The sequence below is a fragment of the Barbus barbus genome (assembly GCF_936440315.1).
Source record: "Barbus barbus genome assembly, chromosome: 37".
NCBI classification, from domain to species: domain Eukaryota; kingdom Metazoa; phylum Chordata; class Actinopteri; order Cypriniformes; family Cyprinidae; genus Barbus; species Barbus barbus.
The window spans coordinates 14,195,002-14,212,532 of record NC_136715.1 but is presented as its reverse complement, the minus strand read 5'-3'; the positions used below and the strand labels follow the sequence as shown (position 1 = coordinate 14,212,532).

The following is a 17,531-nucleotide window of genomic DNA, read 5'->3' as shown; positions in this document are numbered from 1 at the left end:
ATATGCAAACCTTTAAAAAAATATTTGGTTCAGTAAACTCTTAATTTTTTTTCAAATTTGATTTTGATTTGTCAAGCTTTACAGCTAATGGGCTTCAACGTTTTACAAACCTTTTCTACCTTTAAAACAGCTTTTTAATTAATGATTTCTTAAAAAAAAAAAACATTTAGTAATATGGGATACATTTAATATGTAATATATAATAAAGAGCACAAATGAATTATAATAATAAGCTATAAATGCATTAGACAAGTCATTCAGAGTGTGAATACAGTGTGTATTTGTATTCATGTAGCACGTTAACCTCGGTTTAGATCAAGGCCAGCACCACTACATAGTGATAATTGGATGTGATTGTGTTTTCTCATATAAGCTCTGAGTCATGTTTATCTTTGATACGTGTTGAGTTCTTGTTTGTTTTCTTTAGATGATATATCAAGAGGTCAGTTTAATTGATGCTGTGCATTAAGAGAAAATTAATTCTCCAGTTCTTCTCCGTCTCTGTTTACAGTTCACTCATTTTAATGAAGCAACACAGTTCTTGGCCAAAGCGTTTCATATGCGTGAGGTGGCAAGATGACTGCAAGCTAATTATTCCTCACCTCGTCCTATTTTAAGCCTCTCTTTATCTGGGATAAACTGCCCTAATAAAATGGTATTTAAAAATAGGTTAATTGCATTGCAGTGCTGTTTCTGTAATTGTTACGGGAAATAAATGAGGTTGCACTCAGGGAGTTTCACGGTTCTCTGGTGCCCCCTAGAGGATACAGCTTGATTTTGTTTTTGTGACTGCTTTAGTCATACTTCCCACTGAAGATAATCTCTTGAATCATGAGTGTATGGGAAAATTAAGTGGTTATGGCAGATTAGTCAAGATTGATGCTTGAATTAAATAATGAGTCAGTGTTCACATATAATCTTTTTATACCCCTAAAAAAAATTAGTAATTTGTGCCAAACCAAGTGTGGTGCTGAAGACATCAAGCTGCTGTTGATATAAGAAATCAGGTTTAATATAAGGAAGTGGGTGGGTAAGGCACAAAACAAAGTCGTCAGCTCATGAAAAACTATTTCTTCTAATATTTAATTTGTATAAAACCTAAAAGTTGTTTCCCAGGGTATATTTTTATTTCTTCCTCCATTTGTTGTACATTGTTCCGCTCAAAATCTATTTCAATTGTGTTCAGTATCGTTTTTAAATAAAATAATGATAAACAGAAATTAAAATTAATTAGAGCTGTATTGAAATACAAAAAACCCACCTAAAATGACAAATCACAAAATTTATAAAACACAGAAATATATTAAATCTAAAAAAATATAATAAATCCTATAATATTATAGAAATAATACTAAAATAATGTAATCTACTCCATTTGCTAAATCAGTATACAGCAATCTCAGTATCTCTTTCTTGACTCATTTGATTAAACTGCCAGAAGTTACAACATAAAACTGATTTGGAAGTAATCTGTATAAAGAAATTCATAATTCTTCAAATACAATGACTATTAACTAAATTAAGTAAACATGTAATGTGATAAGATCACGTGACAATGTATCAAAATGCAATGTAATGAGATGTGACAATGTATTTTTTTATCATAATGCATAACATTTAACTTACTATTTTTATTAGTATGCACTATACAGTCTATTAACATTCCCAATTCAGTCAGCATTAACAAAATAGTATTTCATTCCTAACATGGTTAGTTATTTACCTGTTATAATTCAATATGCTGGTGTAGAGCTCCCTCTCATGGCGCCGCAGAGAATCGCTCACATCCTGACCATAAAAACCCATTACAAGTACACAAAAGCCGTATACCATCAACTAAAATACATTTAATGTGCAGTGCCCCCCCCCCCCCCCCCCCCCCCCCCCCAGATATTTATGAAAGAGCAAATCCCATAAACATGACACATCCACAGTACTAAAACATTCCCAAGGCCTTCGGAGGGTTTTGGTAAAAACTTGACACATTCTCCTTGTATTGTCTTTCAGCATGCTGTAAAATGAAATGCCAAAGTGTGTATATATTTTTTCCTTTTCTTTTTAATCATCAATATATTTTACCAAAGCACACTCTTTACTTCAAGAGATTTATCTTCATTTTAAATGGCAAACCTTCTCATTCTTGGTGCATTGCTAAAAACAAGAAAAGTCACACAAGCAAAATTAGAAGCCAGTTCATGCTAATGTAAAATGCCCTTGCTTATTTCGCTACACTATGCCTATTCTAGCTAACCAAGTCAAAGATTTGCATAGAGTAACCAAGTCTCATCAAGAGTTGTCAGCAGGTTTTAACTTGGCATGATCCAGTTTGTTATATACCTGCGATAATAATAATGCATTAAATACACCTGCGGCGTCTCTCCTGTATTTTGAAAGCTTATTCATGAGGTTTAAACGGTGCCATTTCAGCACCTTTAAAACAATAAAGCAGTAAAACCAGGAGAGGTGGTCAGGCAATAAGACACTGGAGGTGCATCATACTGTTTCTGAGGACAGCGCATTGGTTCTATTAAAGATCATGTTCAACACAGGCAGTTTACAAGCCACCTTGATTTAACTGTACAATAAAATTCACATTCTCAACATTTTAATTAAAATTGAATGAACAATGAATCATCACTCAACAGTATCACTTTTCCTCAAATGTCTTTTTCTTAAAAAAAGGAATAAAATCAATACAAAAACAACATTACATATGTTCTTTTAATCTCATAAAGCCTAATGTGTTTCAACGATTTTGTACAACAAAAAAAAAAAAAATAGGGAAAATATTAGGAAAAATATGGCTCTGCACTTATAATAGAAGGGCAGGAATATTTTTATATTTCAATGGCTTGGCAGTGATATAGTAAAAATTGTTTTTAGAAAAATAAAAAAATTAAAAAAGAACAGATAAAGTACATTTAAGTGGCTTAGTGGCATAAAACCTTTGAAATTAAACACTTCATAAAATCTTTATAATATCAATAAAATTAAACTTGTTTTTTTTTTTCCAGTGCTTTGAGAAGAGGAAAAAAGAAAGCCTATACATATATTTTCTACATATTTAAACTCTTTCACTGTACAGCTCAAAAGCTGGATCAAATTTCAAGTTGATCCAGGTTTCCTGAAAGGCACCTTGGGCTGTATGAACTTCACTTTGGCAAATAGGGCTCACAGCTGTCAGCTTTATTTTACCGAGTACCAGCATGGGCATTTGAGCCTGTGCTTCTCGAAGAATCTGGCCTTGGCTTTAAGGCATCTAGCAATGTGTATGGCAACAGGACTAATTTATGGTTAATTCATACTGCATTCTGCTGCACCGTCCACTGAACATACGGTCACACTAGCACCTGGTCTGGCCTGTTAAACCAACAGAAGCCTGGTGTTATTGTTATGTCTAACAGCAGCTACATAAAAAAGCATGTGTAAAGCTAATTCTAGGGTGATATGGCAGGTTTCTTTTGATAGCTTTCTTTCCAAGTCTCTCCATGTTGGTGGAGAGTCAGAACTGGGTATGGCCTAAACTGATCAATGGAAAAAAAACACTGAAAACATGTTTTTTTCCTCTAATATTTTTCATGGACATTACAGGGCACTTTCAGAGTGACTTTTCCAGGACCTCGGTGTGATTAGTGGATGAGGACTTTTAAAAATCATTCAGATTCAGACTGATTTGCTAATGAATCTTTTTGTCGGATTCATTTAAAAGAACTGAATCAAAAGAATGATTCACTCACAGCTGACTAAGTCACATGACATTTCATTAAGATTGTATTAATTTATTAATCTAAATTAAGAAAACAATTTCTTGATATTTCCAGGTTTTCCATGGCTGTGGGAACCCTTTCCTTCCTACTTTTTGATAAACTGTCTAAGGATAAGCTGCCTTTGCATATTGCTCTGATACAGCAAGTGTTGTGATGTGGCGTTATATTTCAAGTGAAAAACAAATCCTCCAAAAACCACTTCTGTCTAGATTTAGAGCACATTAAGTGAGCGTGGGAAATGGCTGACTTGTTTAAGCAGAAAAATATAATTCTACAAATAAAGAATGGGAGAGCGTAAGAGTGTTTCGGATGTAAAAGTTCACAGCCTTTAAAGGGATAGTTCACCCAAAATCATACACACCCTCATGTTGTTCTAAACAAAAGAAGATATTTTGAAGGATGCTGGATACCAAACAGTTGCTGGTAGCCATTGACTTCCACAGTGGGGGATTTTTCATACTATGGAAGTCAGTGGCTACCAGCAACTGTTTGGTTACCAGCATTCTTCAAAATATCATCTTGTGTGTTCAACAGAAGAAATAAATTCATATGGGTTTGTAACAACAGGAGGCTGAGAAAATTGACAATGTTCATTTTTGGGTGAACTATTTTTATGCAAAACGTTCAATATAGGCCAATTCTCGGTGATAGAATTCAAGCATCTCAGTTCTGTTTGTTCAGTTAGTCTATATAGCATTTATCAACATATGCGTATTTTCATTTCTGTGACAGTTGCATGACAACAAAACTGTTGCATGATTTCACTAAAACCATGTTTCTTGTTTCGCATGTCAGATAAAAAAGTAGCTAAACTCTCGTTTCAGTGTGGCAGGGTGCATCAAAATCGTACCTTTTCCCATTAACAGTGTGCCAGACTAAATGCAACATCTGTGTGTGTGTGTGTGTGTGTGTGTATACATGTTGCATCATATGTCATGCAGCGACACCTAAGGCTGTCCAGGTCACAGTATGTCTGAGTCCTCAATGCTGAAGCTGCTACGGCGACTGCTGTCCATAGAAGCCTCAGGGGACATGGTGGAGAGCAGCGGGTCTCCTCCCAGCGGCGACAGGGCCTCTTCCATCAGCAAGAAGCCCAGATCGCTCTTCTTTCCCATGGGTGCGACACCTCCGCCCAATGAGCCGAGATCCCCAATGCCCCCCATGCCATCTTGATATCCTGGGATGCCTCCGTCGCACAAGTCCAGCGACTGGGCATAGTCAAAGTGCTGGGAGCTGCCCACGGCTGGGTACTGCAGCGGGGGCTGAAGGTGCTGGTGCTGCTGCTGGTGGAGGTGGAGCTGAGTGTGGGCCTGCGGCTGCGGCTGACCCTGATGCTGCTGGGGGTAGTGGGGGTAGGGCTGGTGTGAGAGGTGGTTCTCGTCAGGGCTGTTCTCCTGCTTGATGAAGGGGTTTAGAAGCTCAGTGTTGTTCAGACCAGATGGAGAGCTGCTGGGGAGGCCGTGCATCTGGGCCTGCCTCTCAAGCTCCTGAAGAATGAACACAATAAAATCACAATTAAAATGACATAAGTTTACTACATTTTAAAATATCAGTTTTAATTTTTTATGTATTTTAGTATAATTGAGATACTACAATATTTTTTTTGAATAGTTTGAATTAGTTTTTATTTAGTATTTTCCATTTCAATTTTCTATTATTTTTTTATTTCAGTTTTAGTTTTCGTTATTTTAGTATATCAGGTTAAACTAACTAAATATGAGAAATGCTGCCTTGGCATTTAGCTGAAATAAAATAAGTATTTTATTTCATTTCTGTTAATATTTAAAAGTAACAAATGTGTATGGTTGTAATTTTAGTTAACTATTCTATATTTTGTATTTACTTTTCCATGGCCATTTCCCCCATTTTTACATTTCGATTCCTTGTGCTGTTATTTAACTCTAATTTAAATTTAATCTTTCAAATCACTAATAATTTAATGACACTGTAACATACTTTTTAGCAAATCTATTTTTCATACTATAATGTTATGATGCCTAAATTCACTTGTAGTATTTGAAATGACTGATTTAGTTTTTAGTGTTTTAATTTTGTTGGCCATAACATAAAAGCAATGAACGGCCTAACAGTATCAGACTGAATTTTAATATTACGCATCCCTATTAATGCTCAAGAAACTTTTCTTATTATCAATGTTGAAAGCAGTTGTGCTGCTTAATATTTTTTTAGTATTTCATGATGAACAGGAAGTTCAAAAGAACAACATTTATTTCTTTACTGTCACTTTTGATGAATTTAACATCCTTGCTGAATAAACATTAATTTTATGGGGAAAAAACTGACCCCAAACTAGCATAAACATGAAAACAAAACAGAAAGAGCTAGGAAGAAAAAGGAGAAAAGCCTTACATTAAAATACATGATAAATGATCATCTTGTTGCTAGGTCAAATATTTTCCAGGCTGTAACAAACCATTATTCTTAGCGGATGCTTTAAGCCTTAGGTTTTATTATGTGATAACGGCTGTCACGTAAATGCTGAATGAATGTTCACCTGAATGCGGAGCCACATCTGTTTGTTGGCCATCTCCATCCTCCTGAAGTTGTTCTCCACCTCTCTGGTTCTATGGATGTCCTTCTGCATGCGTTTAATATACTCCACAGAAGCCCTTAGAATAGTACCTTTATTCCAGCGTACATCCCTGAACACAAGAGGTTCCAGACTGTTAAGTGTTTATCGGTGAAAGTCTCCAAACAGAACTGTCCTGCAAAATTCACATCTGTCCAGAATTAAATTAAATCATTGATTTGCTCAAATGAACAAAAACTTACAGATCATTGGTTTTGGGGATCATGGTGCCCAGCTCCTTAATTCGATCATTGATGTTAAACCTTCTCCTCCTTTCAACTAAAGAATAAAAAAAGAGGTTGTTAGTATGGTTATAATAACGATTAGCAGTATTAGGAGACTTTCAATTCTGCAGCACGATTTCTTCCTTTTTGTCTGACCTTGACCATCATGTTTTTTTTTTTTTTATTTGTTTTCTGACTCAATCTTTCAATAACGATGGGAAATGGAGGTAGCCAGTACTGTCTCTGTGTGTAAATTGTTTATGATGCTCAGGATATGGCACTATATACCATCTTAACCCAAAGTATTTGGGAACAGGCCAAGCTTAGCAAAGCTTTGCAGAATTACTGTCTTATTGTACAACTCCAATACTTGTGAAATGTCACAGGCAATTACATTTTAATGCCACGGCAGCAGGATCTGTCCGAGTTAACGATAGACCAAAGTGTAGTGCGCTGTCAGCTGAATTTTCCCGGAGGTTGTGGTGACAGGGGGTGTCAATGGTAGGGCACTAGCAGGGCAAGTGTACTTTAAACTGCAAACGGTTATAAACTGAAAGAAATGAGGGTGAAAAAGCACATACTCACTCAGGTTATGGTTGTCTTTCTTCTGCCTCTCTTTAGCCACTGCACGAGCTTCAGCATCTTGCCAAAAACAAAAGGCAGTACGTCAATCAACTAATACGATCAACATGTTTTGCAATACATGCAAATGGTAAATTTCTGATCTTTTGTAACAGTGGCAAATATAATTGTGGCAAACAGTGAAACTTTGCTTAAATTTTCTCAAGCAGGGTTATGCAAGTTTCTCTCATGTCTTACAATTGTAAAGTGATGTTGTTTGCAGTAGGCTCTGCTCAATTTTCTGTTGTTTTTATTAGGTTAGTATGTCAACACATTATAATATAACTGTGCATAAGGTTTCTCAAGATGTAAACCATAAAAATAACACTGAAATGTTTAAGTATGATCTAACTTTCTCAACAGTTTCCCATGTGACACTGAGGTCACGGTTGTGTCCCATAATTCATGTATCACTTACTGTACATCCACTGTTATACATTAGCAAGTAAACATTTAGATACTCTAAATGTGTTTTTCATGTTATATACCATTAAAAAGATAAGATACATTTAAATAGTGTTTGTATGTGCAGCAGTACTCGGTTTTGTATGACTTTACCTGACAGCTCTCTCTTGATGGCCAGGTTGGCAGGGCAGGAGTTGCTGGTCATGGCGGTAGCTGATCCGGACATACCTGGCCCCATGTACACATCCAAATGGCTGCTGGACAGTGGAAGCTATAGTGCACAAAAGAGATATACGCGCATCTTGGTGAGTTGGAAGACAACAACAGCATTTCAAATTACAAGAACAAAATTTTCTTTGCATTACATAAGAAAATCATGAGCAGAGTGAATTTTCAACTATTCTGACCAACATATTACCCTGTATCAGAAGACTACTGCCATCCAAACAGCTTTTTTTGCTGGACAAGATACAACTAGTTTGTCTTGCAAATGGCATTTTTATGAAGCTATATTCAGCATAACCCTGGTAAATCATCACAATCACTAGATACCCAATAAACACTCAGCTTATCTCTAAAGCAAAGCCATAAACGCTAGAGATACCGGAGATAAAACACAAAAAAATATCACACTCAGCTATTGCTTCTGGGTGAGAGAAATAATTGACTATGCTCTTTCTTATCTAAGTCTTTATGGTTTTATTCCAGCTGTATCTTTTATTCCATCTTAGTGTCTTAGTATAATTGTAAGCAAGCCAGCTCTGAGCTCCTAATGAGCCGTGGCAGCTCAGATACCTTATCACAGAGGCTACTGTGAAGCATGAAGCCAAACAAACACAAATCAACAGTAAAAAGTCAGAGAGGGAAGCCGCTATTTCTGGTCAAATGCATGCCTGTCATCACCTTACGATACCTTTCAATACTTCAGTGAAGCAGGCTGTACTGACACATTGAGAAAACAGAAATGGCTCTTTAAGCATTTTGAATGTGATAAACGAAGTGTATAAGAGAGGGTGTGAACTTGTGAATGCTGCTTACCGACAAACAATGGCAATGATTCAAAATACATGTATGCACAATGCAAAGTGTTTGATGCCCTATTGGTTTTGTGAATTCCATCTCTAGAAGCTTTAATCACTGATCAAAGAAACAGTGATCAATAAAGGGACATGGTCAACAGGGTCAGAAGTGGCCTTTGCAGCCTCATTAGGACTCTGAACCCCCATGTCTCTTCTGACCTTTAAAATCCCTAATGTCCCTCTGAAAATGTATAGATTGCACTCTAAATATTGAGCAAAGTGGCCAATGTCCCTTATATACATCGAATTTGAGATTATTCATCACGTTTGCATTTCTTAATGGCCATATTACAAATCCACAAGGATTAGGGATTTAATTGTTCCGTGGATAAGCTTAATAAGGCCATTTAACCAATGAAAACCTTTGGATACAGAAAAGCTGGTAGGGAAAAATGGCAGCATACAGGACTAATTCAGGTAAACATGTTTCTGGCAAAACAACAGCAGCATTTACTTATGCATGATGATTCCTATATGCAGGAGACCAAATCAGAGAGTCTGGAACCAAAGATCAATCATTACAATGGAAAACAGATCCCCAAGAATGCTGATCAATCGAGAAAAAATAAATAAATAAAATATGCACTCACTCCATACTGTAAATGATGACAGAATTTTTATTTATGGATGAACTATGCCTTTAACAGTTGACACAGTTGTACTCAGTTGCTCTCCTGCAGGTCCACATAAACAGCAGCCATAAACAACGAGCCATTTACTGATATACTAGCAAAGCATGCTCCAAGCCTACGGCTAAATGTGTGTGGCAAGGTTACCGGTGTCCTTAAACCGCCCAAGGCATGTGCTCTTTCTTTCTAGTCGCTCTAGTTTCCAGGTATACAACGCACAGAATGCAAGACTAAACAACCCCCTCCCACCCCACTTCCTACCCAATATCAGCCCAAAAGAAGGAGAGTGATGGGCCTTACCAGCTGAATCTTCTCTCCATCGATAACCTCTACGATGGCATAAGTTTTATTTGTGTCTTTCATATTGGCCTCTGAATCTCTCATAGTTGCACACCCTTGTCGTTCACCCTCAACATCCCCAGAGAGACTAACCTGAGCTGCACCAGGACCTTCTCTCTTCTACTTTCTCTTAACAACTAAACGCTGAACTTTCCCCTATCTGGACTTTCAGCCTCCCATCCCCAGCCCTCTCTCTCTCCCAAACCTTCCCCCTGCTTCCCCACCTTCATGAAATGCCTTGTAAACAAGTTGAACTCTAACTGAGAGCGGCTTAATTGTTAATGTCGGGCAGTTACTTTAAATACAAAGCACAGTGCTCCCACTTTCCTGATTCCCAACACAATGTCTTTCCTTGAGTAAATCAGGCCACAATTTTAAGTCAATTAAACACTTTAAATAATTCAAACATTTCCCCCAAGACATGCGGAAGGAAGCTGGCAAGGTCCTAATATTGGTTATCCAATAAATCGAGCACAGAAAATTCAGCTGGCAAAGTTCTCTGAGTCTAAACAGAAAATAAGCCGTTTTGAGTTCGCATGAGAGAAAAACAGTTGCATCATTTTTCTGAGATGGTGCTTTGCTATAATTAGACGTGACTTTTGGTAATCAGACAAAGATGCTTTTCATCCCTTTAACCCTGATAAAAAGCAGCACAACAAATGGATCCAGTATAATTCCTCCATTGTTAATATACGAAGTTGAGGGGGGTTTCAAAAATAGAGCTATTCAGCGGCAATAAGATGCAGCCTGTACATCATAAACAGGAATTATTCACTAAATTTTCTACTTACCTCCTGGGATTCAGCGATCTGTATTAGTCACAGGCAGTAATGTCAACGACTAAAAGGCCTGAACTGAGTGAAGCATGTTACTTACTGTGTTTGGCATCTGGACAACAGGGTCAATATAAGCCTGGATGTCATCATAACTGGACTGCAGGCTGATGATGTCATCAATTACCTCATCCATCTTGTCAAAAACAAATCCATAAGGAGAATTTTAGACACCTTGTACATTTGCATTCTACAAAGTATGTACACGTTTCTCGTGATTACTAAAGATTTTCTATATAAATTCTTCAAAATAGGACAATATCCAAAGGAAAAAAATTCTAGAAATTACCAATGAAAGATGTATTCCTCTTAACAGTCCTATAGACATTATCCTTGTATAGTTTAGCTCAAAGGCTGTTAGTATGCCACAAGCTCACATTCACTTAGGATCCCATAGGATTTGGTGGCACTGGGAGCAAAGGAAGGAAGGAAGGACCAAAGTCTGCTCTATTCCAAAGGGCCGTCCTGCCTAGGGTTCCCTGTCACTCTTTAATCTTAAATTATACCTCCACGTCCATAATTGGCCACTTAAACTCCAATGACAATGAAGTTAAGTTAGTTAACACCCTGACCTTTGTGTGCACTTGAGCAAATAACTCCCACCAAAAAATCATAAATCATGAACGGCATGTTGTATGAGACTGTTGTCTCAAGAAATGTTGTCATTTACTACATGTTAGATTTCTGTGAACTCAAAAAGGAACCATGGTGAAAAGTATACAACTGCAAAAGATATACTAACTGTAAATTAAAGATCAACAAAATGAATCATGATGAATGTAAGGACATGTTATGGGAAAAGTGTTCATATCAAACATACCTATACATGATTACAACCACAACCGTGTGAAAATGAAGAAACGCTGAACTACCTCATTCTCATGGCTGGAGCCGATGTTGAGCATGGCCATGGGACTGTTGGGTGCGCTGTTCCCAGCAGAGGTCATGAGCTGCTCAGTGCGCATGCAGGGAGAGGGTATGGTTGGTGGGACGGTTCCTGTCTGACCCTGGGGCATGGTGGGTGGAGAGGGCTGTACCAAGCTTGTGACCGCATGCACAGCCTGCTTGGTGGCGTATGTGGTGGACAGATACTCCTTGACTTGCTGCCGCTGAGACTGGCGAATGTGGTAGTCTGTGGGGTTCTCAAGATGGGTCTGCACCTGTAAATATAATATAATATAATACAGTACAGTACACTGCTATCCAAAAATTTGGGGTCAGTTCGATTTAAAAAAAAAGAAATTAGTACTTTTATTCAGCAAGGACACATTCAATTGATCAAAAGTGACCGTAAAGATATTTATAATGTTACAAAAGATTTCTATTTTGAATAAATGTTGTTCTTTTGAAATGGTCAAAGAACCCTAAATAAATATAACATCGATAAGAAATGTTTCTTGAGCACCAAATCAGCATATTAGAATGATTACTAAAGGATCATGTGACCCTGAAGAAATAATGGCTGCTGAAAAAGCAGCTTTCACAGGAATAAATTACTTTTAAAATAGTGCTGTCAGACGATTAATCACATTCAAAATAAAAGTGTTTGTTTACATAATATATATATATGTGTGTGTGCGCTGTTTATTTATTTTATATATATATATATATATATATATATATATATATATATATATATATATAAATACACACACATGCAGTATATACTGTATTTTGAAAATATTTACATGTATATATTTCTATTCATATAAATTATATTACAGTCGTCAGAATTATTGGCACCCTTGGTAAATATGATCAAAGAAGGCTATGAAAATTAATCTGCATTGTTAATCCTTTTGATCTTGTAAAAAAAAAAAAAAAAATCTAACCTTTCATTGAACTAAAACAATTGAAAATGGGGGAAAATCTCATTATGAAAGAAAAGTTTCTCTCAAATACACAGAATTATTGGCTCCCCTAGAAATTATTAGGAGTAAAATATCTCTATAAAAAAGTAAAGTATAAAAAGAAAAGTATATTCCCATTCATATTCAAAATTGAGCACCCCAGGGTGATTATGAACATGAAATTATCCAGCCATGGCTTCCTGTTTCACAGAAAAATAAATAGGAGGGAAAACAAAGCCCAAATTCACTTAATCATCCATCACAATGAGAAAACCAAATAATATATTTCTGATGTGCAGCAAAATATAATTGAGCTTCACAAAATTAGTGAAGTGACTTTAACAAAAAAGCTAGAGCAGTGGAAATTCCCATTTCCACCATCAGGGCAATAATTAAGAATTTCCAATCAACAGAAAATCTTACGAAACTGCCTGGAAGAGGCCGTGTGTCCTAATGCATGGTGAGAAGGAGAGTTTGAGTGACTACAGACTCTCCGAGGACCACAGCTGGAGAATTGCAGAAAATAGTTGAGTCTCAGGGTCAGAAAACCTTGTCAAACAGCACCTACATCACCACATGTTGTTTGGGAGGATTTCAAGAAAGATTCTCCTAGCTCATCCAAAAACAAACTCCAGCATATTCAGTTATCAGACACAACTGGAACTTTAAATGGGACTGGCTTCTATGGTCAGATGAAACTAAAAAACGAGCTTTTAAGCAGCAAACACTCAAGATGGGTTTGGTGAACACAGGGATAAAAAGTACTCCATGTGTACAATGAAATATACTGCTGTATTTTTGATGTTGTGGGCCTATATTTCTGCTGGAGGTCCTGGACATCTTGTTTAGACACATGGCATCATGGATTCTATCAAATACCAACAGATAAAAAAAAAAATCAACAAGTGACCGACTCTGTTAGAAATCTTATAATGGGCCATGTTTGGATCTTCCAACCGGACAATAATCCAAACACAAACCTCAAAAACAACACAAAAAATGGGTCACTGAGCACAAAACCAAGCTTCTGCTATGGCCATTCCAGTCCTCTGACCTGAACCATATAGAAAATGAGTGGGGTGAACTGAACAGAAGCACCACCATCATGGAGCTGTGAATCTGGAGTGAGTCTGGATGAAGGAATGGTCTCTGATCTCTTGTCAGGTGTTCTCTAACCTCATCAGGCATTATAGGAGAAAATTTAGAGCTGTTAAACTGGCAAATGGAGGTTTCAAAAAGTATTGAATAAAAAGGTTGTCGTTAATTGTGGCCAATGTGTATCAGAGAAAAACATTTATTTCATAATGATATTTCCTCCCATATTAAATTCTTATTCTCCAATGAAAGGATAGATTTTTGTGATTTTTTTTTAAATAAAAGAGCAAAGGAGGCTGTGAAAATTAATCTGCATTATTAATCCTTTTGATCATATTTACCAAGGGTGCCAATAATTCTGAGCATGACTGTATATATAAATATATTTAATATATAAACATTTTTCTGAAATACATACATGCATGTGTGTGTATTTATATATACACAGTATACACAGTACACACACACACACTTTATGTAAACAAATACGTTTATTTTGGATGCGATTAATCAGGATTAATCGATGAATAGTTGTTATAAATTGTAATAATATTCCACAATATTGCTGTTTTAATGTATTTCTGATCAAACAAATGCAACCCTGGGTGAGCATAAGAGACTTCGAAAAAATGAAAAGATTATACCAACTCCAAACTTTTTCTGACTGATATAAAAACTGTAAGAATACAATGACTTGCATTTTCTAAACCCACACATTGAGTATTAAACAGTTAAATAAAAAAAAAGTGTGCACCATATGGCACCATCACGTCTCATGACTTACTCTTCCAGTGGAAAGTACAGTGTTTTTACTGTCACCACTGCAGTGCACATTACAAATAAAATCAAGCCAAAACCTCCAGGCTCAACCAGCTATGTTTCAAAGCCACAGTTATAGATTGTTATGTAACTGTGGGGTTTAAATCTAGGCATGTACAGTGCACACAGGTGCCAGAAAGAGCCTCCAGAGGTTCACTGAATCACACAGGCACCTGTAGATGGAAGTTCAGAATGGTTACGAGTTACGTCTGACTGGACAGGCCTCATTCTTTCACTTCAAAGCCAGACTCACTTTAACCAAGTGATTCAGGATGCAAAACTGACATTTGACAAAATGTGCAACAGATGTGCACTGATGAAAAGAATTTAAGTGTTAATAAAACAGCATATTGGCTGTGCACGTATGCATGACTCTGCTCACATTCTAGCAAGCATGCATATCAACAAAACTGTGTCTGTATGCCGAAGGAAAATATTAACCATAATACCACATTCCTGAATGAAAACAAGCCACAGGATTAGTGAATGAAAGCCTTTACACTTTAGCTCCCAAATGATTCAATCTCAGTCCAAGCAGTTTTACTTTAAGATTAACACATATGTTGGAGCAAGTAAAATTTTTACGGGCAGTTTAAGTGAAGGATACAGGACTCCAATTTACACACACAAGCTGTAAAGTGGCGACACTGTCTGGGAGGACATTTCCCTGGTGTTAAACCCCTCTATGAACGCTATGTAAAGACATTTCAGGTAGGTCCAGTTGCTGTAAACTCTCAGAGGTGAAATTATAGAAGATTAGTTGTGGTTAGAATTTCATCTCACATGGAGCTCTTCATTACATACATTTATTCAATCTAGGAATGGTGGGGTAAATGTCCAGCTAAATGATACAGCACTGTGTGAAACAGGAGCTGCTGTTGCTTAATCTGGAGGTGACACATGGTTGGCTGCATGGGAGGGCAGCAACAGCATGCTAGTGGCACAAGTTATTGCCATTTACACTCGAGGAAAATAACAGTGTAGCTATACATATATTATTTAAACTGAATTTAAATTAATCACTACCGTTAATACATTTGGGGTCAGTAAGTTTTTTTTAATGTAATTAATTTTTTTTCAGCAAGGATGCAGTGAACTGATCATTAAAGATATTTATGTCACACAAGATTTATATTTCAAATAAATGTTGTTATTTTGAACTTTATAAACAAAGAATCCTGAAAAAAATGTATCATGGTTTCCACAAAAATATTAAGAGGCTTAGAAAAGTTTCTTGAGCACCAAATAAGCATATTAGAATGATTTCTGAAGGATTCAGCGGTGCCATCACAAGAATAAATTACATTTTAAAACATTAAATGTAGAAAACAGTTATTTTAAATTGTATTAATATTTCACACCTTTTTGATCAAATAAATGCATTCTAGGTGAGACTTCTTTTAATGACATCTTAATGGCTTAATTTCTGCTTTTTAACAAATAAATGATCAAAGTATAACAATAACATCACAATATGCATTCTATATTATTATTATTATTAATTATATTAGTGTTACTATTACTGCTTTTTATGAACTGATAAAATTAGGTTGAAAATTCTAAATATCGATACAAAATTATTGTCAGTCTCTTTCTCTAATGTCAACACTTCCTAAATCTGAAGTTCAGTTTGAATGATTCAGTTAATTTGTCAGAGATTACTGTCTTGGAGGAAGCTGAACAAATCGTAACAATGTTTCTGGTTACACAAACAAAGCTGTTGAGCAAGTAACTTGACTGAGAACAGAGACCTTTTCTGTCTATTCAAAGGAGCACAAGAAGCTTTACAGTTCCAAAAAAAACTGTGGGGCTTTTTATCAGGCTTTGAAACCAGAATGGAAAAAAAAAAAAAAAAAAAACTATGTAGGTGCAATACAAAGTTTCATAACATCACACACACAAACTCAAAATTCAATGTGTGTACGCTTAGCACAGAATTTCTTTCTTTGAACTAACGGATAACAATCAAGGAAAGCAATGGCAGAATCACACAGAAGCATGTCACCTGTAAGAATGTCTTCCTGTGTGTTATCTCTAAATAAGTTATGTCACACTGGCCCCTCTTTTCGGTCTTTTTCCTCTTACCTTGCTGTCATTCCACTGCATTCTTCTACAAATATTTCTCACTTTGTTTTTGATATTAGTTGAAATGTAATCCAGCATACTAAAGCCGTGGTCAGTCCTGCATGACCCACTGACTTCTGGACTATGCCCACTACTCTTTCACCGCAACACGAGAGGAGATTACCGGAGGACCTAATCTTGCCTAATTTGGTCTTCGTGCACTCCTTAAAACCCATTCATCCTGTTGGGACCACTAGGGTGGCCAGAGCGCTAGACTACCCAACGGAAAGCAAGATTAGGGTCTCATGGGGAAGCTCATTCATACCCCGGAACACAGAACCGCACAATAATTAGAGGAAATTTGGCGAGATTTAGGGGAGAGGGCACATCCCACTAATATTCAGTTTTAGCAAAGTATTTCCACAAAAATAGAAAATCTCTTGCACTCATGACATGTTTCGATGGATGACTCATATGGCTAATGTGGTCACACGACCTGGCATTATTGTTGGCGCTTTGATGAATTGCTTTTCTTCCCCTTTTTCTAACTTGTTTTGGATAAAAGTGTCTGCTAAATGGATAAACGTACAGTCATGGTTATTTTTCTCAAATACACAATTATTGGCACCACTAGAAATTCTTATGAGTAAAAATATAAGTATATTCCCATTGATATTCACAATTTTGAGCACTCCAGGGTGATTATGGATATAAAATTATCTAGCCATGGCTTCCTGTTTCACAGAAATATAAATAGGAGGGAAAACAAAGCCCAAATTCCCTTAATCATCCATCACAATGAGAAAAACCAAAGAATATATTTCTGATGTACAGTAAAAGATAATTGAGCTACACAATTTAGTGAAGTGGCTTTAAGAAAAGAGTGAGAGCAGTGAAAATTCCCATTTCCACCATCAGGGCAATAATTAAAGAATTTCCAATCAACATAAAATGTTACGGAACTGGCTGGAAGAGGACGTGTGTCTATATCGTCCTAATTCACTTTGAGAAGGAGAGTTTATAAATAAATGACTGACTCGGTTAGAAATCTTATAATGGGCCATGTTTGAATCTTCCAACCGTACAATAATCCAAACACATACCTCAAAAACAACACAAAAATGGGTCACTGAGCACAAAACCAAGCTTCTGCTATGGCCATTCCAGTACTCTGACCTGAACCCTATAGAAAAATGAGTGAGGTGAACAGAAGAGA

At 36.5% G+C, this 17,531-nt stretch overlaps 1 protein-coding gene across 7 annotated transcripts in view; it reads right to left on the bottom strand.

Annotated features, from left to right (window-relative positions):
- Positions 1-2,060: 2,060 nt before the first annotated feature.
- LOC306857176 (transcription factor EB-like) overlaps positions 2,061-17,531 on the bottom strand; it is a 37,957-nt gene continuing 22,486 nt past the window's right edge. For 3 of the 7 annotated variants that reach the window (XM_079396948.1, XM_079396949.1, XM_079396950.1), the window contains 7 exons: positions 11,360-11,647; positions 10,531-10,623; positions 7,761-7,878; positions 7,167-7,214; positions 6,561-6,636; positions 6,283-6,430; positions 2,061-5,254 (listed from right to left, as the gene is read on the bottom strand). In XM_079396948.1, the coding sequence (XP_079253074.1) occupies positions 4,730-5,254; positions 6,283-6,430; positions 6,561-6,636; positions 7,167-7,214; positions 7,761-7,878; positions 10,531-10,623; positions 11,360-11,647 (1,296 nt within the window). In that variant the 3' untranslated portion in view covers positions 2,061-4,729. Of the gene's footprint in view, positions 5,255-6,282; positions 6,431-6,560; positions 6,637-7,166; positions 7,224-7,760; positions 7,879-10,530; positions 10,624-11,359; positions 11,648-17,531 lie in introns of all 7 variants that reach the window. The other 4 variants (XM_079396945.1, XM_079396946.1, XM_079396947.1 and 1 more) reach the window with 2 other exon arrangements.